The sequence below is a fragment of the Garra rufa genome, chromosome 7 (genome assembly GCF_049309525.1).
Source record: "Garra rufa chromosome 7, GarRuf1.0, whole genome shotgun sequence".
NCBI lineage: Eukaryota > Metazoa > Chordata > Actinopteri > Cypriniformes > Cyprinidae > Garra > Garra rufa.
Window position 1 is genome coordinate 16530603 of NC_133367.1, and position 25128 is coordinate 16555730.

General features: G+C 34.8%; 1 protein-coding gene and 1 long non-coding RNA gene across 2 annotated transcripts; both read left to right on the forward strand.

The window, feature by feature from the left end:
- Positions 1–694: 694 nt before the first annotated feature.
- Positions 695–5708, forward strand: LOC141337828 (uncharacterized). Its single transcript, XR_012355791.1, has 3 exons — positions 695–1235; positions 1355–1450; positions 4600–5708. It is a non-coding gene; the product is annotated as an uncharacterized lncRNA (long non-coding RNA).
- A 10542-nt stretch (positions 5709–16250) lies between these two features.
- Positions 16251–21671, forward strand: LOC141337817 (uncharacterized). The gene is made up of 5 exons (XM_073843406.1): positions 16251–16396; positions 17050–17382; positions 17469–17795; positions 17988–18130; positions 19817–21671. The coding sequence occupies exons 1-5, from the start codon at positions 16345–16347 to the stop codon at positions 19877–19879; spliced, it is 918 nt and encodes a 305-aa protein (XP_073699507.1). The 5' UTR covers positions 16251–16344; the 3' UTR covers positions 19880–21671.
- Positions 21672–25128: the final 3457 nt, after the last annotated feature.

Consider the following 25128-nt stretch of genomic DNA (forward strand, 5'->3'; position numbering starts at 1 on the left):
AAAAAAAAAAATAAAAAAAAACCTTTGCATATTGTTTGAACATAAATGTGTGTTTGGCAGGGTGTGTACACTGTGAGATTGAGTTCATAAGAGTGATGCAAAAAAAAAAAAAAACATTGTCAATGACCAAATACTTGACTGAAAAATACAAATAGTCTGCATGTGCATTTTGAATTGTTTTAACTTATCACCCTGAAACAAAAGTAATTTCAGTTCTACATTCTGAATATGAATTAACATATGCAGCCTTTATTAAGGTAGGCTTCTCAATAGCCTATTCAAAGTTCATAGAGACCAAACATGAAAATGGCAGTTGTGAAAAATGTGAGATTCCAGAAACAGCAAAACACATTCTTCTAAAATGTGATGCTCATGAAAGAGAAATAAATAAACTTAGTCAAAAATAAGGATTGATGGGGTATGATTAAGTATCACCCAACTGTTACGGAATAGACAAATGCAATCAGGAATTAATGAGGATTTGTTCAACTATTTAAAACGACAGAAAACAAGGAAATCGTTTCATTTTGTATCATAAAAAAATTAATTTACCTTCCAAATCCTTGTTCACTCCACACGCCAGATCAGTAGGTGACGACAATGCACCTCTTTTGTTGGTTTGCCAAAAACCCCAGAAGAGAAAGAAGAAGACTGGTCCTCTAGTGGTCAAGCGATGTATTGGTTTCAGTATGTACATCTGCTTTCTGTGCGTTTCTATACATGCAGGGCGGGTTTTAGGTTTACAATGCAGAATCATTAGGTGGATACACATACATCTGATGCGGGATGTAATTATGTACAAGGAAACAACATGACTGAAGACCGACACACAGACACAATATAAATATAAATCTCCCTTGTTGTTCTTCGTGCTCGCGTGACGTCATTAACTCGGCGGCATTCGCTACCGCAGCTGGAGTCGTTTTGTCACTTTTCTACGGAGATGTATTTATTCATGTTTAAGTTTTACTGCATAGTTCCAGCCATGTTTTCCAGACACGAATGATTCCTCACCCTGTGTTGCTGAGGAGAGTTGTGCTGCTACTTAACAAGACTAGGCTTATGATTTTCACCTGCTGGACCATGATTCCGGTGAAAAGTCCCTCAGACTCACATCCAACGAGGGACCCAAGACATATCTACAGAACACATCAGACGTGTGTGTTCTGACCAGTGAACAACCATCTATTCAGAGCATACTAGCATATCATCTACCAGAACACTGCACTAACCAAGTATAGGCCTACATGCTAATGATTTTTTTTAAAATTAAAATTCCAAAACAAGAGGTTTGTATCATTTGTTGGATAACAGTCCTTTACCCCATCACTCATATTTGTTCTCTGAATCTCAGGTGGTGGTTATAGAGCTTGAACTGGAGCAGGAGTGGATATCTTGAGCAGTCCTCATAGCCTATTTGTGACTGACCATTATCATTGCAAAAGCTAAGGTGAGATTTTCTATCTGATTATAATCTTGATCTGATCATTTACATTTTAATCATTATTTCTCCTATGGTCAGAAGCCCTGTTACGCTACTGAAAAATGTATTGTAGTGTAGCCGATTCAAACTTAACGAATGATTAACCATGATCAAACACAAATCATAAATTGTAAACCATACATTGCATTTATTCTTTAAACGACCCAGACACTGACTGAAAAATACAGAATATAACCTTTACATGGGTCAAGAATCTGTTTAGAAAGAATAGAAACTGCCAAAACTCACTTTTAGTAAAAGGGTTCAAGCTCTAACTGGTGCTTTACCTTTTTGCTAATTTAGATATTAATAATGCACCCTTATGGGATAAATATGATGCAAACATGTACTTTTTGAAAAGGTACTGCACATAACAGCTTCTGTACCTTAACTGCAGGACCACTGTATGAGATCACCGTGCACACAATGTATAGAATATTTCACATTTTCCTACTGTAAATAACACTGTTTGATTGAGACCTTTTTTTTTGCCAAGAATCAGCTTTAATGAGTTTAGTATTTTGTAGTAAAGTGGGTTCCCTGTAGAGCAGAAGTAAACGGTTTTGTGTAAGTGTAAATGGAAAAATCCTTGCAACGACAGGCTGATCACACAGACTGACACCTCAGACACACTCACACAGACGAAATACTGACACCTCAGACTCATACTTGCACAGATGCACACTCAAACAGACACTATTGACACCTTAGACACACACTAACAAACTGACATCAAATGCAAACATCCAGCAGTAGAGACGCGTTCGCATGCACAAGCTGTTTTTTTCCTGCCCAACAGATCAAACCACATTTCTGTTTAGTTGTAAATAATGGATACCACAGCAGAGTTCACTTTGTCACCTTTTCAAGGATAGTTGCATCTGTTTTGCAGACATGAAAAAGCTGCAATTAAAATGCAAATCCATAGACTCAAAGTCTGAGTCCATTGCAAGAAGTTTCCATTGAAAATAAGGGTCTTGTAATTAGAACAACATGTAGGTTTAATCATCTTATGATTCTGATTGGTGCATATACCACATGACTCTCCTCTTCAACTTTCTGTAAAACAAAAAGTATAACACAAGATGTGTTTTTTTTTTTTTTTGTAGTATTAGTAGTACTAGTAGTAGTACCAAGTCTTTTATAAACGCATGGTGCAGTTGTGTGTGACATTTATGTGATAAGAGCAGACATCGACAGGTGAAAAGAGGGCATTGTTTGAGGCCTCATAGTGTTTTCCTTACAACTCCAGAAAAAGTCCAAATAAACTCAAAGTTCCAATTCAAAGTTCAAAGTCACAATGCAAAATGGTGCTCTTTCACAGCTAGCGTTATTGGAGTTTCACAATGGAAAGAGAATGCATTTTTGTATTCCACTCGTGCTGTTTTCTTTTTTTTTTTCTAATGAAAATGTAATCGAATTTCTATGTAAACAAACATTTTATGGATGTGTTCAACAGTTTTTTGCAGCATCTTGTGCAATACTTACATTATATTGTCAATATATTCGGTGGCATAAATGGTCTTAAAATGACAATAATATGTTTATTGCAATTATTTCTTGGCCAACAAAAAGTAGTTATTGTGACAGGCATAACTGCTAAATAATAATCATAATAATAATAATAATTATAATAATATTAATAATAAATATCTGGTAAAAAATAAATAGTGGCATACAAAATCAAAAGGATGAGATTAGAAACATTAGTTTGTATGAAACAAAATTAGTATATCATAATTTAGCATTTTAAGTTATAGTTAGATTTTCTTTAAAATCTCATAATGTAAACTTTGTATTTTTTTTAACTTTTTAAAATATAATTTTTAATCCTAATTTAAAATTAGTGTGTCATAATTTTTTTTTTCATAATTATGATGAACCAGAGCAATATTTTCTTATGTAGTGGAAATGGACTAAAAAAAAAAAAAAAAAAAAAAAATATATATATATATATATATATATATATATATATATATATATATATATATATATATATATATATATATATATATATATATATATACATACACACAGTAACATTTTGCAATAAAGTTTCATTAGTTAACATTGGTTGGAATTAGAATGAACAGTACTTCTACAGAATTTATTAATCTTAGTTATTATTAATTTCAGTATTTACTAATGCATTATTGAAATTAAAAGTTGTGATAACATTAGTTAATGCACTGTTAGCTAACATGAACTAACAATGAATAACTGTACTTGTATTACCTTATTAACAAAGATTAATACTGGTTAAAACTGTATTGTACATTCTTAGTTTATACATTAACTAATGTTAACAAATGACACATTATTGTAAAGTGCTATCAATTATACAATTACTTATTAATAAATAAGTTACTTATTACAACTAAATTGTCTTACCAGTTTCGGTGTGTTTCTTTTGTAGAATGCCGTCTCGGCATAAGTGATCTCTTCTTCATGAGTCTCCACTGTTTTAACAAAAACAGATTAATTAAAACCACAAAACTCAGCATAGATTAGATCTGGTTATTCACAGCCTATGTGTTATTATTAGGGTTTTCAATTGTAACACCAAAGTAGCACGCACAGTTTCAAATATGGCATTAACAAATTAAAATGGAGCATTAGGCCTGCAACTTTTCCCACACACAAATAGTTCTTAAAACAGTGAGTATCATTACATTTAGAGAAACACATAAATCACAAATTAAGTTATATATAAATAAAACCCAAATGGGATGTTTAAATATTTTACATTATTTGTATTTAATGGAGAATCTGTTTGTGTGAAACTGAAAAAACCACAAAAAACAAAACAAAAAAAAAACGTAATATTACAGTAAAATATCTTAATTGAAATAAAGTGCAAAAACAATAATTTTACAGAAATTAAATGACTAAAATTAAATGTTTTACAGAAAAACAACTTTATTTTACAGATTTTTTTTTTTGTTCCAATTAGGATATTTTACTTTAATTTTACGTTTTTTGTTTGGCAGCCACAGCTGCCAGTCATTTGACCGTTTTTTTTTTTTTTTTTTTTGGAACAGAACTTTTTTACAGTGTGTATAAAAAGGAAATTACAATACTTGCCTTCTATGTCAGTTTTTCTGTGTTTCCTGCAGATGCAGACGATCACGACTGCTGCTACAATCAACAGAGATCCAGCAGCCGCAGCAGCAGCAGAGATCAGTACTGTCAGAGAGACTGAATCTGGAGGATATGAAGGACAGTAATGGAGATGTAAAAGGAGATGTAATGTAAGTGATTCCATCAGTCTGATCTACAAGAAAATAAAGAAATCAGCTTCCTAAATAAATACAAATTGACAGCGTCATACCTGAACATGAGTGACAGAGTTCGCTGATGTCCAGATGTTGAGTCTGGCTGCTGATGGGATTGTTGAGCACACAGCTGTAGGTGTTTGTATCCTGATATTCCACCTCCAGAGGTAGAGAGAGACTGATGCTGAGATCAGACATACTGATGCTGGACAATAAACTGTTTCCTTTGTACCAGGAGAGAGTCACATGACCCACATTCACCACTGAACACACCAGTGAACACGATGATGATGAACAGTTTGAAGAGTTACTGCTGATGACAGGAACAGGCAGACGAGCTGAAAATATGACAGAATAAAGAGAAATACGAACCTAGAAATCTCTAATTTCAGTGTTGTGAATCAGTTTAATACATTTGGTGGTGAGTGACTGTTTAGTGTGTCACTGAATGTGTCTGTCATCTCAAAATATAAAATAAATAAATATTTGACTATGTAAATAGCATGTGAACATTTCGACAAATGATCTCTACTCACCATAGACTGAAAGACTGAATGTTTTTGATGACTCTTTCGCTCCACTTATCTCTAGTTGATAGACTCCAGCATGTTGAGTTGAGATGTTTGTGATGGTCAGAGATCCAGTTTGATTGTCCAGCTTCAGTCTGTCTCTGAATCTCCCATCAGTAACATTAAATGTCAAGATGCATTGCTTCCTTTTCTTCATTTTAGCTATGGGGGAGTTTTCAGCTCCATATTTCCACCGTATGTCATCGCCTTCATATATTTCAGTTACATTAGTTTTTAAAGTGACAGAATCTCCCTCCATCACTGACACTGACTCACCAAACACACCTGATTAATAGATTGTACACAGATTTTAAACAAAGCATGAAATCAGTTGCATTTACGTGTGAAGTTGAGAACAGGAGAGAGAGGGAAAAAAGTAAAATATCAGCCGACTTTATAAATAGCTATTGTAGGCTGTGAACTGTTGCCGTAATGCAGAGATTAGAATCAAGCAGACAGAGCAGCACGGTGTATTGCATTAAACGCATGTATAAACAGTGCATAATGCACAAATCTGTACATAATTCCTCTGTTCCAGACATATACCACATATTATTCATATTATTATTTTTCTTAGTCTTACATATTTAATGTTCCTTCTGTTCTCATGTCATTTTTTTAAATACTGTAATACACAACTTGTATTGTAATAAGCGCTGTATAAATAAATCTTGACTTGGCAAATAATTGAATAAAGAGTTTACATCAAAGGGAAAGGGTTGAAATGAATCTGTTTTAAATTTGAAAACTAGCATCAAAATGGTGATTGAAATGTAAGTGCTCTCATATCAGACTTTAAGAGTTTAGTGCAAAGAAATTGTTAGGTAAACCTTGATTTATTTAAGTTTTAAACACAGTTCTTATTGGTGTAACACATTCTTAGTCTTTAGTATGTTTTAAAGTGTAGGGGACAATCAGTGTTTAAAGTTTTATAACTTACATGATAATTATTGTAGATTGAAAGTCAATTTTTAATCGCGCTGGATATTTCAAAAACATTTTTTTATTAAATGAGAGATTTAGATCATAAGATTACTGGATAGTCTAATTTAGACTAGAAGGTTCCTGCACTTTTTGAGTAGTACATTTGTGGATGATATTTGAAAGAAGCTCAACAGAAAGTTCACACTTTCTGAACATTTACAGTGTATGGATTTCCATTATTTTCATGACCTTTTCCAGACAAATAAAATAATTTGAGCGGCAGCGTTATTACTCTGAGGGGAGAAAAAAAAATACAAATAGAATAACTTACCAGTCAGACGCCAGCAGCACAAACAGAACAAGACAAAGTTGTGAAACATTTTCTTTATTGTTTCAGTGTGCGATCTAACAGCAGACCTGCTAAAGTGTCGTGTGAGATCTCCCCTGAGAGTGTTTGACCCTCCTAGTTCACATCCTGCATTTGCGTATGATCAGTGTTAGACTTGTTACTCAAAAAAACATATATTACTCATTACTAGTTACTCATTTCAAAAGTAATATTATTAATTTACTTATTACTCCCAGCTAACAGAGATTAGTTAAACTAGTTACATTACTTTTCCACTATAACCTAAAAAATTAGTAATTGCATAATTGTTGCAGCCTGTGAATCCATTAAAGTTCAAATAAATAAAGAGTACAACTTGCTCAAACTAATGGCAAGCCACAATTTTTTTTAAACTTAATCAACTAATCAGCATTTGACAAAGTCTTGGACATGGGACATTGATGTTTTTGTCATCCTTTCTCCCTACAAAATTAAAATAATGGCTATATTTCTATCACAGTACACTGTCGTAGAGACATGGTGGAGCACAAATAAATGTCAATAGTCTTTAAATATGTAAACACAAGGGATAATCTATGATACAGGCAGGAGTTCACACGTAAATCACAAGTAGACCCGACAAACTCAACTGAAGAGACAGGAACTTAAACACACAGGGTAATCAGGGAAACAGAGGTGCATGAAATTAATCAGACTAAACGAGGACAGGAACAAGACCAAATAAAGAAAAACAAGAACTGAAACAGTGGAAAGGCATGACAAAACAGGTCAGAGTCCTGACAATTTCCAGCCGCCGTATGATGGGGGCTTATCCATCTACCTACAAAGCTAACTTGTTGCATTGGTTGCATTTATGTCATGTGTGTACATGCATGACAGCTATTATGAAAATTAAGAGGGATATATATATATATATATATATATATATATATATATATATCAGAGGTTGCATCAGACTTCGGACAGGATTATACAAATTCCATCATAATCTATTAATACATATCTATTAATACATTTTAATTGTCATATTCTAATTATAATAACTAGGGCTGGGCAATTTGGCTTAGAATCAAAATCTCGATTAATTGAACATTTTAACCCGATTACGATTAATGAACGATTATTTTATTTATTAATAAAATTATATTTAATTATATTTATATAATAATTATTTTTTTGCCCTCATAGTTCACTGACAAGTTTTGTACAGTAAATATGTTCACATATTACAAGCGAGAGATTTTTGGATGAAGGGTGCATTACTTGATTTTAAAATAATTGAAGGAAACACACTATCTACGATCTATGATTATTAATTGAACATCAGTGTTGAACAACTGAAATTAAAGCAAGCATTGCTTAAAACGAAAAGTCACATTTTTCTTAAATTAGTGAAAATAAATAGCTTGCACTATTGGAAACAAAATAAATAATTTTCAATGTTTTTCATATTAAAAGTAGAAAATAAGCAGTATCTCCTCTAAATAAAATTACCCTTGTATATCCTGTAAATACTTTTTACTGTATAAATACTGTTTAAGCTCTCCATCGACATGTCGGCGGAATAACGGAACGGAGCGCTTGTGTTTTTTAAAGGGAAAGTAATTGAAATAATCTTCCTGGAAAAATTTTAACGATTATAGGTTCTGAATGTCGATTTCGATTATTTTTCGATTAATCGCCCAGCCCTAATAATAACACATTTAATTGCTTTTATTTTTGTTCACATTTTCATTTTTAATAACAAACCTAAAGGACGATAGGCTTATGCATTTATTTGGAAGAGAGCAGATGACACTGCCTAACTCAGCACCACACCCGGCAGTGACAGCGATTTTAATATATGCTAATTTTTACGACCAATATCTATTTGTAAATCCCAGTCGATCTTTTGGTCTATGCTGTTTTCATTTGATGAATGAACTGTACACAGGCCTCCAATCCAATAAATCACAATAGATAAGCTTTGTGTTACTTTTGAAACAAAGTTTCAGATATCACATTATGTCCATTTCATTAGAAAATTCAAGCGATAAATACCGTTTTGGTGCTTTTAATGTGGCGTGATAGATCGTTGTATCTTTTGGATAATCAAACGCATAGCAAAAGATTTGTGACAATTTCCCTTTCTGTTCTGGATCCAATGCTCTGCTGCTACACTACAGCACACTCGCCACCAACTTGACAGGGGTGGGAATTACAGTTAAAATTTACGGTGTGTTCACCAAGGGGCAACCTTCCGGTCTCCCTCGTGAAACCAACACGGAAGTGACTGAAATTGCAATTCATCGACTGGCCGCTTGAGGCTGGCTGCAAAAGGGAGTCAATCCCATTGACACTCCATGTTAAAATGCCCAACTTTACAGCAGAAAAAAGTATGTTTACAGCCTGGTTCCAAAAATGGTTTTGGTCTATATAGCTAGTTTTGCCCTTCATGTCAACTGTGAGGGGGGTGAATTTTTTTATAACTCATCGGTTTAAGTTATATTAAGCCTTAAAGTTCAGCATAATTAAGGGCGTGGTCACTTGAGTGACAGGGGGATTGCCGCTGCTGTCACCACTGTCGCTCTAGGCGGGCGTGGTTTCAGCAACCAGCTCCACCCACATCCCGCCTTTTTGCCCATTTTTGATTATCCGGGAGTGACGCGCGATGACGCGATTCCAAGATGGCGCGGCCGAATCCCGCCCACTATGAGCTTCAAATTAGCGCTTCAGAATCCTACGGGTGACGTCACGGATACTACGTCCATATTTTTTACAGTCTATGGTGTTCACACGGGGCATCAGCGTCAACACTTGATGGAGGGCGTGGCTGAAGTGTGGCACTGACGCCATGGTGATAGCAGCGTCAGCCAATGAAATTAGACAGGAACTCAACAACAAAAACTCGGATACAGCTTTATTGACATTCAACATGGTTGCATTAGCGATCCCGGTACATAAAAAGTGATTGGTCATAAAGGACCGGGTGATTGCCCACCGCAATTATGAGTTTCTCCTCCATTTTCAAATTTATCCTCAGTTTGCGGCTCTTGAACAGGATGAACGTGATTGGTTGCCGCCTGGCTACTGTATTTGCATAGAGCGATCCTGATTGGCTGACGGCAGAAGTTGAAAAATTCTCAACTTCTGCTGCGAGCAATGCCAGTGAAGCGCTGCCGACGGATCCACAATTTTTTTCGGCAACGCTTGACGTCACCCATTCAAAGTCAATGGGAAACGTTGACGCTGACGCCCCGTGTGAACACACCGTTAGATCAACTTCAGTGTAATCTGTCAAAGTGATGTACGGCCTTCAGATTTTGATAAAAAACATTCCGTCAATGACCGACAATTTTCAATTTGCGACCTCTCTCTCTCTCTCTCTCTCTCTCTCTCTCTCTCTCTCTATATATATATATATATATATATATACAGTGGTGGAAATGGCCAAAATTCACTGGGGGGACTGGCTTGGATGAAGGGTGGGGGTGCTGGGGGTACTAATGGTAATTTTACTACCGTTACATTTTACCCATAACGAATTATATCTCATCATGTGTTACCACTACAGAGACATCAGAGCCAGTGGTAAAAAAAAAAAAAAAAAACAGACCCGACTAGAACAAGCGAAGTGATACCTGATACAAAATTGTGAAAGGGCCTTCCTGTAGCGATACCAGTACAATATCTCACGGTTCTCAACCAATCAGATTTGAGAGCCAGAACAAACTGTTGTATAATATATATAAATAGACCTTAGACCCAAAAATAGACGTAAGTGAACAGTAGCCTTTAAAATTACTTAAAATACATATGTAATGTAGTGAGGCAATAATAATTAGTTCAAATAAAATAATCATGTAGTTCCATTGAAGTATTGAACAAATGTGCATTACGCATTATAGCAAATACCTGCAGAGGGCGCTTACAGCATATTTTAAAACCTGCATTGCATATATTTATTGAATTGAATCGTAGCAATTGTGAATTCATAATTGCATTATACTTCATTATGATTTTTAAATAAAAATATTTTGCCAGTTACTTGATGTGGACAAAATGGAATACTCAAATAGAATCGAGGAATCGTCGCAGCCTTATAATGATATAATGTTATAGTGTATCTGCATATTGAAATTTAAACAGATAACTCTGTTTTTTTGTTTTATTGTGTTAATTAGCCGAATTTTTTTAGTTATTTTTACTTTATATCAAAATATCAAATGCAGTTGACTGAGATTAATTAGAATGTGCATGAAAAAAAAAACATGATTTATCCGACATGATTTTATAACATGAGTTATCTGTTTTTGCAAATAAACTCTTTACATATTCTTTTTTTTTTTTTCGAAAGGTTAAGGGTTTAGCAAGATTTGGATAATATTACCACCTCAGTGACTTCTGAGAGTGTAATTAAATTGAATGTTTCAAATGGCTAAAAGTAGAAGAACACTGTGAGAATTGTGGATAAACTACATTTCATAAAATTTTAGTGATCTGAAAAAAAAAGGTGTACGAATTTAAAACCATGTTATGATTTCACTGTACCAGCTTTACTGAGGTTTATCTTCTAAGTCAAACTGAAACCTGCTGTGGTTAGTTCTCTAAATGTGGTTTGATCCATTGGATGCACACCCATATGTCAGTGTGCTGCTACTATTTACTAGAGAAACATAAAGCACATTAGAAGCATAATTATTAGTTAAACTTTAGTTTAGGGTGCAGTTCTTACTTGCTGCACGCCATCGCCAACAACACATTAAATGGAGCCAAGATTATCAAGATTGAACTGTGGATGATTGGAAAAAAGTAGCCTGGTCTGATGAATCAAGATTCCTGGTGCATCTTGTTGACGGCTGAGTGTGGATCCACCGATTAAATCCAAAATAGCACAATCCCTGACAGCTGTCAGGTACCTGAACATTGTTGTGGCTGCGATTTTACATTACACTTGCTTTTGTTCATACTATTGAGTAGGTGTAGGTGTAGTGCAGATGGTACGGTATTTTAAAACGCCACAGAGCATTAGAGTTATAGCACCACTCAACAGACATTTCAAGTCAGTACTGCAGTGACAGGTACAAAACAAACATCACCATATGCACATTCATCTTCTCCAGAGGAAAAAAAAACAAACAAAACAAAACACTCATTTAGCGCCACTCAGTGGACATTTCTGTTGTAAACTGCATTGAAATGTAATAATTAGTATGCATTTTGTGTCTCACAATAAACGTTTTTGTCATGAGATGAGGCAGGACATTTTATTCTAATAAAGCAAAGCAATTTGTGTTTCATTGAGTTTGTCGTTATATATTATCAGTGCTGGGTAGAGTACTTAATGTAGTCAGTTACTGATTCCAAATTGCGAGATAAAAACTGTAGTTAGTAACGTAATCCATTACATGTATCAAGTAATATAATCTGCTTTTGGATTATTTTCACATTACTTTTGGCTTAACACATTTGTTGCATTGATTTGAATAGTATAATTTTGTACAATATTGATATAAAAATGATAAGATAATGAAAATGTATTGCATTCTTTGTTGTCAACAACATGGAGTACATTAAACATTACATCAGGGTCTTCCACACTTGGGTTCATGAGTTTAATGAACAGCTATTAAGAATTTATTTAATAAACATTTAAAATCCAAACCATTTTAAAATAAAAACAACCAAAATAAATGCTTTCTAAAACATTTTAGTTGTTTACCTGCATGCCATGCACCATCAACTGACATCTGAGAACTGTGAACTTATTATTATTATTATTATTATTGACATTATTAAGGAAAGGAAAGGAAAGGAAAGGAAAGGAAAGGAAAGGAAAGGAAAGGAAAGGAAAGGAAAGGATGTTTCCACAAACTCCGTGAATACACACCTGGAGCAGTGGGCAGTTTTTTTTTGGTGACATTTTAAAACATTTCACAGGTCCGAGCTATTGAAGGTGAAAAAGGGTGACCTCATTGACTGAAAATCTTGGGGTTTAGAGGTTCAGCTAAGTAAAAATATTGGGGAATTATGTGAATTTGCCCATTTCTGGAAGGCCTTCTGAACAAATGTATGTACATGTAAGGCAGTGTATTGTGTTGTCCACTAGATGTCGCTATGACACTGTTTTGTCTCCAGATCCAGATCATTTGTCCGTTTTCACAGTGGAGTTGCTGGCAATTGCAAAAGCGTTGCATCGGATTGAAGAAACACAAATGAAAAAGATTGTTCTTTGTTCAGATTCATGTTAGGCATTAAAATCACTGCAGTCTTTCACGTCTCACAGTAGGCAGGATATAATGAATGAGATATATGAAAGTCTAAACAGATTTAATAATAGGGACATTATGGTAATATTTATGTGGATTCCAGCTCGGAATAAAGGGTAATGAAAGGGTGGCTGGATTAGCAAACAGGCATTAGAAAATGAGGAAATCGTTAACATATCACTGAGTAAATCAGTAAATCAGAACGATGTAAAAGTTCGTTTTGCACCCGATTACCCCTTTAAGATTAGTTTTGTGGTCCAGGCTCACATTTGTGGATCACTCAATTCAACTAGACCAGTGGTATTTCGGTGCCTTGGAATTATAAAGTTCAATCTGCATTCTGAGCACTTTTGCGATATTGAGCTTCAAAGTTTTTTGCATTTCATAGCCTTCTGTAGTTAGAACCATTTTTGTTTACTAAAAAAAGGCCCAACATGTACACAGTTTACAAAAGAAACATCACATGATGTAAATAAATTGTCAGAGAATAAAATTTATTTTTGTTTCCCAAAAAAAAAAAATAAGAACAAAATTACTGGCCCCAGGCTTTTCAATAGTAGTGTGTATTGCCACAAAACAATTTCTGTATGAAATAACGGCTGTCCTTGTTTTTTTTTTTTTTTTTTTTTTTACTCTTTATTATTCTCAGTTAACCTCCAAGCAGAGCCGGCCCTCCCTATAGGCGAACTAAGCGGCTGCTTAGGGCCCCGCCGCCACTAGGGGGCCCCCACTAGTGATCCAAGTCATTACGTTGCAAAGCGAGTGGCTGTCACTAACCAAGTTTCCATCCAGTTTTCGAACTTTTTTGTTAATCGACAAAGAGAATATGCGTAAAATAAACCTGCGAAATTTGCTGTCCAACCGGCCTTTTACCGATAAAATGGTGTGCATAATGACCTCATCCCTAAAAAAAAAAAGAAACCGTGACATAAGATTTGGTGTATCGCAAAAAAAAAAAAAAATTGCCCTTGAGCTGTTTCCATACATAATTTCGCCTATATTGCGTAAATTATATAGGCTAGTAGCCTGTTCTTTATCCATTTGAAACAAAACCTAATACTAAATGTAAGTGTCAAGAGGTATTTTTTTTTTTACTTTGTTAGACTATTTACTTGATCATCAACAATAATCATAAAAAGGAGCAGTTGTATTTCTATCATTTTTTCTGATTAACTTTTAAATAGGAATGTTAATTTCGATTATTTCTCCTGACAACCGACGGTCATTTTTAACCGTTAACCGACAAGGTTATGTTAAAGTACAATTAAATGAAATTTTAATTAATACGCGGCTGTGACCCATAAAAAATACCTAAATTTGTTTTCCATGGATTAATTTTATACACGCAAAAAGCAGCATAAACAACAGAATGTGAGGATTCACATGGTCACGCACCTGCAGCGATTCTGCAAATGGAGGAAAACATTATAAAAGCTATATAAAAGAAACAAATAGATATGCAAAATATATTTTTCTAAATAAATAATGAATTAACAAAACGAAAAAAAACGTGAAACAATTAGTAGCCTATATCAACCTATGCAGAATTTAGTTTCTTTTTTCTGATGCGCTTTTGAGAAAGCGGCATCCTTTTTGTTTACTTTTTTACAAAAGCAGACTGTTTGTTTTTAATGTGAATGTGCATAAATAAAATAAATATTTAGAATAGTTTGGAATAATGTCTTACTACTCTTATATGACCACAAACGAAGGAGTAGGCTATTGTAAGTTTCTTCCACTTTTATAAGGGGGAAAAAAATCAAGTGAGCGTGCTGGCGCCTCCTGCACGCAGTTAAGCATTAGGCTACTAACTGGATCGACAACGCGGCTTCATTGTCAAAATAAAATACAGTCAAACATATTGAAAAACATGCTGTTTTATTTCCTCTCATTTTAGGACAAATCATTTAAATTTAATGGAACGATACTCATAACACAAGAACAAAAATATAAGAAGCTACTAACAAGCCAAAACGAGTTAATTTAAAATGTTGTACTTATCATTCCAATATCCACATAAAACAAGATTTTCAGAACAAAATGAATACATTTTAACTTGCAACGTAGCCTACTAAAGGAACATTAAATTAAGATATGTATGTTTGAGAGGTAACTTGTCAGTTTAATCAAATGAATATGATTTATGCGTTTTTTGAACTGGAAAACGGTGCTTTAACATTAGCAACACGAACAGGGACGCTGCCTCACATTTATTTGCCTCTCTACAAAAAGTGTTTCCAAACAGATTTTTGTGACATTTGAAGTATGGATTAAGAATTAATGTTCTAAAGTTAAACGAAAAAAGATTGTTTTGACACATAAGAAATTTAATCGACAAGGCATTTCCATCAGCTATGTCGAAAGCGCAAATTCCGAAGCTTTACATGTTTTTTTTTTTTTTTTTTTTTTTTTTTTTTTTCCCACAAAAAAAATCTTTGGATGGAAACCTGGCTACTGGCAATACTCGATTTTTTTGCATGCTTTTGCAAGGCAGGGCCCCAAAATTATCCTGCTTAGGGCCCCCAGATGAACAGGGCCGGCCCTGCCTCCAAGTGAATGTAAAAACAACATAACAACAGTATATCTTAATTTTAAACTTAAATTATAGCCTGTCAACATTACAGTATAATTAAAAGCAATTTTAACATTTGTCGGCTTAGAAAAAAACAAAAACAACTTTAAACAATCTCAGTGTGTCCGTAGTATCATATTTACCTGTGTAAAAGGTGTAAAAAAAAAGTTAAATAGTTTGCACTGCATAAATTTTACATTTAGTAGGTCCTCCAAACATAAGATTGGCAAAAGTCCTTCACCATTAACAACTAAAAGGAAATATGTTTTTGGTAATCAGCATCATGCCACAAATGCTGTTGTAATTAAAAATGAATGAAAGTCAATGGAGACATATGACTAGTAAAAATTAACTTGTAGAGCTCTCTAATTGGAATTGTTACTAGTTGAATTAGGGAGCTCTGTAATTGGCATTGTTACTAGTAAAAATTTAATTATAGAGCTCCCTTATTGAATTGTTACTTGTAAAAATGCAATTACGACGAGTAACACTTAGAATACAAAACAGCGTGGACAGGGTGAAAATATTGAACATGTAATAATGGAATGTAAAATTTACGGAAGACATAGATTCCAGTTAACTAAGGCATTAGATAAGTTGGGGATAGGCAAAATATTAATGCAGGGGTTGTTAGGAGATGGATCAAAACAAATTGAAAGTTTCCACGATTTATTTAATATTTATTTATTTATTTATTTTTGAAAGAAAAGAATCACCAAGTGTTCGAGACTCCTCTCCAGTAGGTGGCGGGAATGCCCCTTTTAAGTTGGTTTGCCAACCGCCATTCAACCCCATAATAATAAGAAGAAGAAGCTGGCATAACCGCACAGTGCCAAAGCGCTTTCACTTTCGTTAAACGTTAAAGAAGGACAACACTGATGACTCATAATTTGATTTTGTTTTCTGGGGGGAAAAGTTTCGATAATGAAGATTTCCTTTAACGAACTCTCAGTGGTTTGGTTTTTACTCGATCATGGTGAGATCTTTATGGTTAGAGTTTCCGCCTACGCACTGGGCGTTGTAACGTTAGTCATGTTAGATCAGGCTTCTGTTGGCGTAGCTAATGGTTAGGCCAAGAACAAGCCTTTTCACAGAAATCTATGGTCAGTCAAACACATTTTAACAATAATAAAAAAAGACGCTATCGCAGTTAAAACGAAATCAGTTTCGTCTTCGCGACAATTGTGTCCTTACTAAATTAGGTCACGTTACTGGGTACTAACAAGTCGGCTAACTTAAAAGCTGACATTTCATATCAGTGCATTAACCGATCGAATGTAGCTTGGATGTGATGTGTCTCCTCGGTACTAGTCGTCTATGTAAAATGTATTATGAGTCAATTAAATGTGTGATTAATTAAATGTTTAAATATATGTATAGAGAAAGGGGGGTGAGAATATGAATTTGAGGAAGTAGATTATGTTGTGTAAGATCATTCGTGAGACTTGCATATGGTTGTCTGATAAGTGAATTTGTAAATCAGTGATGTTCAACTACTGTTTGTTTGCATCCGTGACATTATAAATCTTTCTATCTGTGTGTGTGTGTATGTATATGTATATGTATGTATATATATATATATATATATATATATATATATAAATATAAAATTTGTGTTTGCTTCTTCAGGTCTGTCTGGTGTTTCTACAGACAGAGTGTCAGTGCCAGTGATGGAGGGAGATTCAGTCACTCTACACACTGGGGTTGAAACAAAGCACCAAGAGGATATTAAGTGGTATTTCAGCGGCGTTCGCATCGCTCAAATCAGTGGAGACCTCAGTTTTATCTGTACAAATGTTCAGTGTAATGAAGGTACTGAGAGATTCAGAGACAGACTGAAGCTGGATCATCAGACTGGATCTCTGACCATCACAAACATCACAGACACAGACTCTGGGGAATATAAACTAAAAATCATCAGCAGCAGTGACAGTGAAAAGATCTTCAGTGTTTCCATCGATGGTGAGTCATTTAATGAGTGTTTAAATTCAGTCAAAATAAATGTTTAAAATACAAGACCCTCCAGCAGCTGTTGGTTTGTGTTTCAGCTGTTCCTGCTACCGAACTATATGAAACAAAGGAGGGAGAATCTGTCACTTTAGATGCTGGAGTAATAAAACACCCAAATGATGTGATGACGTGGTATTTTAATGAAACTCTCATCGCTGAAATCACTGGAAATCAGAGTAAGATCTGTACTGACAATCAATATATTAAGAAATGCAGAGACAGACTGGAGCTGGATCATCAGACTGGAACTCTGACCATCACAAACATCAGAATCACAGACTCTGGAGAATATAAACTCAAGATCATCAGCAGCAGCAGCAGATTCAGTGTCAATAGAGTGAAGAGATTCAGCGTTTCTGTCACTGGTTAGTATAAGGAACTCCGTCATTTGCTTCGGATGAAATACAACCCAATATGTATTGGGTTGTGGACTGTTTAAAAAAGCAAGTTTCGGGTCAATAACACTTTGACTGATGTTATAAACATGCTAAACGAATAATATCAGCCACTTACCCTACAAGCAATGCTGCTTCACTCTCGTGACTGTCTGTCTTTAGCTGTTCCAGATTCAAGTCTGTCTGCAGCTGCTGTTGCAGGAGTGGTTGTTGCTGCTCTTCTGCTGGCTGCTGCTGTAGCTGCTGGTGTGGTTTACCGTCACCGTCACCGTCACCGTAGGAGCCCTACAGCAGTACCACAGAATGTAAATATTACATACAGCTAGATTTTGTAATTACCCTTATGACTGGTTTTGTGATCCGGGGTCACATATGATTTTATGATTTCAATGATAATATGATTTCAAGATATGATATTAGGGATGCACCGATACCGATACCGGTATCTGGTATCGGCCTCGATACCATATTTTCTAAAGTACTCTTACTCGTTGAAAGTCCCCCGATACCGGGGATCGATACCACGGTCTGAGAAATGTCCATGTTTGAGCGGCGTGTAAGGGGTTAATCACAGGCGCCGAGTGCCCGCCTCCAGGCTCCAGGCATGTCAGCCGTGTGGAACTATTTCAAAGTGAATGAAAACGACAAAAAAAAGGCGGACTGCAAATTGTGCTCAGCGAAATTGTCCACAGGAAGCTCAAAAGGTAGCGCATTTAACACAAGTCATTTAATCAAGCACCTAAAATCCCAACCCGACAACGAGTACAAAGAGTTTACCCACGCTTCTAAACAAACACAACAAATGCTGCAGCAAACTCTTGCAACTCGTGTTAGTTGCAGTGCTGCAACAAGTTATGGTAAACGAGCTAACGTTAACTAGATAAGTAATATTTTAATCGCTAATATTGGAGATTCATTGAAAATTACATCGGTAACATTAATCAGCATTTTTGCCGCAACCAATTTATGAATGAGTCTGCATCAACTACATTAAAGAGAATCGCTTTATTTAGAGTTAATAAAATACCCTACTTGCTGGAGTTCAACATTAATTGAGCCGCAGGCACACATCTGACTGTCCCTATGGCAAGCCGTCTTAGCATTAAATACTCTTTGCTATACTAGTATGGCAAGCCGTTTTAGCATTCCATCCTTGTTTGTCTTTTATGTTTTAAAACATTCCTTCATTATTGTAATTATTGGTGAAAATAGTCGATCCGGAAGCTCACATTGTGTTGAACTATAGATCTGCTATTTTCAGAACTTATAAGTGACACTACCCAACAGCAAAATACTTACCGACCTACATTAATTTGTTAAAAGACTACTTTTTTCCCCTTTTTTTTTTACTTAAAATAGACTAAAACCTTTTTTGACTTTTCGTCGACTAAAACTAGACTAAAACCTTTTTGACTTTTCGTCGACTAAAATTGGACTAAAACTATCACATATAGAAGTGACTAAAATTTGACTAAAACTAAGATGGTTGTCAAAAACAACACTGACTGTTACCTGTAAATTTAAATCATGTTTTTATTAAGTACTCGGTATTGGTATCGGCGAGTACTGAAATGCAAGTACTCGTACTCGTACTCGTTTTCCCAAAAAGCGGTATCGGTGCATCCCTATATGATATGATGAAGACAAACAGACCATCTTTACACTCGTGTGTGTTCACAGTCAATAGAAATTTCTCTTTAGTGCCCTAAGTTAATTGGAACTCTGACATTAATTATCTTTCACTTGTAAACTGCTAGTGTCTTCAAAAAAATATTGCATTCATTTGTGACACAGGTCATCAAACAAGCATGAAATACATTTTTAAAGCTCTTTCCAATGAAGGTCTGTAAAGCTTTTTCGGATTGTCTTTAAAATACATTTTTACTGAACAAGGTACTTTTTTTAGTCTGAGTTTTTGTTTGTTTGATTGTGTAACTTTAACATCAGACCTCCTAATTAATTTGACCCCTTGTGAATGTGTTTTCTTACAGGAGGAGAATGATAATGATGATGGCAATTCGCCACCCGATCCAAAGGACCTTCCTGTGAGGTAGACGGGATGTCCATAAAAATATATATACAGATTAAAAGGCAACATTTAGCCTTGAACAGTATATAAGAAATAATGTAAGCAACATGTACGGTAACAGAACAATGAGTGCTTGAAGTGTAGTTAGTGTTATGCCTTATTGTCCTTTACAGGAAAAGTGTCTTGCATTCAAACTACACAGGTATCAAATCTGCTAAAGTGATTCAGACAGAAACAGAACAGTGAGATGTTTCATGTCTTTTCCACTATAATAAGCATTAATGCTCTGATCTGGTTTGACATATCAATTCATATCAATCCTAATTTACGTTTCCACAAACAATGCATTAGACATTAGACTCACCCCAATATTATTATTATTTTTTACTTTTTTTGAGAAGATGCAAGCTTGACTGAACGTCTAATCTATTGCTATGCTTAATTAGTTTGGCATTGTTTTAACCACTAACACTAACCCTTAGTCATCTGGTTGACCAACTTTGAATAGCACAGATTTTAGCTACACCACACGTAAAAATAGCTTAAACTCGTACACATCAATTTAAATAATAGCTGCAAGCAGCAATTATTGCGGTTCAAGCTCATTTACAGCAAAGTATTATGTTGTCTTTAGCAAGCATGTGACCACTAACATCATTGAGATAAAATACCATTTATAGCCAAGCAGGGTTAGGGTCAATTTTGGAATGAACTTAACAATTACAATTCGAAGAAGAAAATGGAATTGCAATTGGAATTCAACAAGAATTACAGGAAACAGAGTTGGTTTTGAATTGGAATTACAGGAAGTGGAATTAAATTCAGGGAGAATTCCACTGAATTCCGTTTAATGCTGTCTCTGAGCATTTAATTGTGATTGCATTTAGAGACATGCATTTGAACTTTATTTATGATGCTTTACAAATACCATGTATGAAATAGAGTTGATCAAATAGAAAAATTAAAAATAAAAAAGCGGGGTAATGCGCATCACCCACTCGAATATTCACATTGTACTGTTGCGGAACAATTTTGTAAATATAACTTAACCACTGATTTCTAGTTTTGTCCTCATTTGGAAAGCCAAACAAAGTACTTTTGCTTTTGCAACGAAACAGTGACTACGTTTACATGGACCCCAGTAATCTAATTAATGACCTTATTCTGAATAAGACAATAATATGATTAAGCTGTTTACATTAGTTGCTTTTAGAATATTCCTTTCATATTCCCGTTTTACATGTTATAGTGCATAGATCGATTAATGACACACGTCCACATGCGACGCTATCAGTTCATCTTCGTTATAGACTTTTGGATGTTTCGGTTTTAATTTTACAAAAGCTTGAAGTGGCTCTGGACATATGCAACACATTTTTTTTTAGAATGTGTGAGTTAAAATTTGCCGTGGTCGCGTATTTGTGCGAGTGCATGCATGCTGTGCTGCTCCAAAGCGCCAGTCAGTTTTTAGGGGGAAAAAAAAAACACACGCAAGCACAGTCACCGAAAGCCAGATTAGTTTTTATTACTTTTTTTTTTGTTTGTTTTCATTTTGAAAACCGTTATCTTTGCCGTTTACCTCACAAATAAATTTATTTTTATTTTTTAATTAATTATTTTGATTGCTCAGTGTTTGCATGCCCTGTAATAAATTGTTTAGTCGGCATATAACACAGCATGTGATGGAGTCTATGCCTCGTCTTATTAGTTTTTGTTAATAAATGCTATATAAGCTAGTTTTATTTTATTTTTGTTATGCTGTTTAATTAAAAATAACAAATCCATCTTTTAAGAATTTGTTTTAATCTTAAAATTGATAGGTGTAGCCTTATATATGCAAGCAAAACCAAGATCGTGAATTCAAAAGTAAAAGTGAAAAGCATCCTAGACATTCCAATAGCGGAAATCCCGTTCACAAAATTAAAATAAATAGGCCTACTAACAAATAATACTAATGCAAAAAGGGGGTTGAATGTTAAATACGTTTCCATAAAACAATAAATTATGATAACAGACAAACTATTTATCAGCAATGAGCATTGATTAAGCCCATGTTGTAGCAAAAAATAAATAAATAAAAATGAAACCAAAGCGCGACCAACTGAGAGCCGCGTTCCAGGCAACCCGTTACCCGTGTTTTTCCAAACTTCTACCAGTGAAAGTGCACTGGAACGGCAGTTAAACCCGTGAATTCCCACCCGTGAACTCGTACTAGATCGACGTACTCCTGCAGTTCCCAGTTCTGACGTGACATAACCCAAGAAACAACAATAAAGCCTCTATGGGTGCGGTGTTTATGCAAGTGGCAAACGGTGGAAAAATAGAGTTATATTTAGGACAATTTAACGTTGCAATCAAATTACTAATACTGTAAAAATAATAAATGTTTGGCGTGACTTGCCTGGAACGCTACAAAGTCCTTTGAAGACGTGATTTACGAGCTCAAAAACCTGCCTGGAACGCAGCATTAGTGTGTATCCTGTCACAAAATATGGCGAAAAGTCCTACACAAGGGGAATAGTGTGATTAAGGTGTGTACATGTCTTCCACAATGCGACTAAAATAGGAATACTCCACCTGTCTTAATTCGATTTGTGTTTACTCAGATTATGACTTTAGTCGGATTAAATTAATCAAAAATATCAGTTTACATGGTTGCTTCTTAATCAGAGTATTGACTTAATCGCGTTAAAATCGGAATATTGCTGTCCATGTAAACCTACTCAGTGTCTCCTTAACATGGCGGCTACAACACTACTAAAGCCGGTAAAACTTACGCCTTCTTTCTTTCCATATAAATATTGGTGGTGTTGCGCTAATCTACTCACCTCTTGACGTGGACAAATGGGGGCGTGTTTGAACGAGCCGTTTCAGGGAGTTGTAGCTTTCATAATAAATATTTCTTTGGTTTTGAGACTTTAAGCTTTGCAACTTTACAGATCTCATCTATGCACAAGCAGCTTGTAACACTCCAAATACAAAGGTAAACAAGAAACTGCATCATATGACCCCCTTCACAAAAAATTCACTACTTCAGACTCTAGCTACTCTTCTAATTTTTCTATCCGTTTTCTTTTAATTTATTATTAAAAAAAAACTCTATATAATAATAATAATAATAATAACAGAATTTCTACATATACTGCATTAAGCTAATCTAAGACTTGTCATAGCACTTACATATTGCTTTTTTGTTGAGTTTGAATTCTTCCATTGTCTGCACTTGTAAATTGCTTTAGGTAAAAGTGTCTGCAAAATCACTAAATGCAATTGTAAATGTAACCGTTATTGAGGTGAAGCCAACAATCTAAGACTAGGTTAAAAAATGTTGTCTTTTAAAATGAACTTTAATATTTGACGAATGTTGTGAGCAAGTGCCAATAAAATGTGGATATACTGTACAATGCTTTATGCACGTGAGAGATGCTAAAGCCCCTAGTGGTAGCTTTCTTTTCAGATTTCTGCTCAGAACACTTGCTAATAGCTAGTGCAGGGCTGCTCAACCCTGCTCCTGGAGATCTACCTACCTGTCGATTTCTGTTCCAGCCCTGCTCCAATACAGCTGCCTGTCATTATCAAGGGCTACTTAAGAGATTAATTACCTGGTTCAGGTGTGATTCTTCAGGGTTTGAGCTGAACTTGGCAGGATAGTAGATCTCCAGGAACAGGGTTGGGCACCCCTGAGCTAGTGGTTTTCCAGGTACACAAAATCCTCAAAGGCAGTCTTGGCAACTTGGACAAAGACAATACATGACATTTCTTTTAAAGTCTTTCAGATTAAGAATTGCGTAGGTATAGCCGTTTGTATATTTTTCCATGTTATAGCGCCACCAAGTGGCCAGTCACTGCGTCTATTTCATGGGACCCCTACATGTGTGTGCTTATTATGATAATAATGGCTCATCCTGGTCACAAGTTATAGACATTGTAGTAAGTTTAGTATGTGGCTCCATCCACTTGATGTTTTGGCGCCCCTTAGTGACCATGAATTGAAATTTCAACTTTTATTATTAAAGACAAATGGACTACAAAGAATCATTCTACCTGGGTTTGGGTCCTATCGGGCAAAAAACCTAGGACTATTTAGCAAAAGAATTTATTACTTTTTTATCCAAAATACAAAAATAAAATAAAATAAATAAAATAAAATAAAAATGCCACGCTTAAATCCGGGGCATGCATTTTGTCCATCATTTACCCTAATTTTAAAGATGGGCCTTGGCAGATCACTGTTGAAGTGAAATAAGGAATTAATAAATACAGTCAAGGGAAAAAGTGCCTTGAAGTAAAACCCACATAAATTCTGAAGTACACTGTAAAAAGTTATCACCAGATTCAACTTAAAAACCTAAGTTCAGCAGCTGCCTTAAGTTTTTAAGTTAAATCAGCTTAAAACTACAAGTCATTTGACCTTATTACAATACAAATGAGTTGATTTAACTTGTGAGTTGAAATGACTTAAGTTGATTTTACTTACAATCTTAAGGCAGCTGCTAAACTTAAATTTTTAAGTTGAAACTGGTGAAAACTTTTTACAGTGACAACTTCTAGGGTGTGATAAACATTATTAAAAACTTGATCCACTCTGTTGAAAATTTGTGTTGCAGTGAAATTATTAACTATTGCGTCCAAAAAAAAAGAAAAACGAATTACCAGGGGAGACAGTAAAAGCCTCCTTTATTGATCCGATGTGTTTCTGTAAGAAAGAAAGAAAAACAATGTTTAAACTGTAGGAATCACTTTAATCTAGCTTGCTTAGTTGTACACCGGTTTTCCTGCTTGGGGCATGGCACGACTGAAATGCTGTCTACACTTTTGGTATTTTGCAAGGTGGACCTTTATCAAACCCGGAATTAAATAAGCCAATTGTGCCTGCCTGGGGAGAAAGCTATTGCAATAATGTAAATTAAGTAGGGCTGTCAAACGATTAATCGCATCCAAAATAAAAGTTTATGATTACATACTGTATGTGTGTGTACTGTGTGTATATATATTGTATGTATAAATACACACACAAACATGTATATTAAAGAAAACTGTTTTAGATTTATATATAAAATATTTATAATTCTATATATAATCTAAATTAAATACAAGTATAAATATCCATACATATAAGTATTTTTTTAAGTCTATACATGTATGTGTGTATTTATATACACATAATAAATATACACAGTAAACACACATTTAGTATTTAAACATAAACTTTTATTTTGGATGCGATTAATCGCGATTAATCGTTTGACAGCCCTAAAATTAAGTGAAAAATTT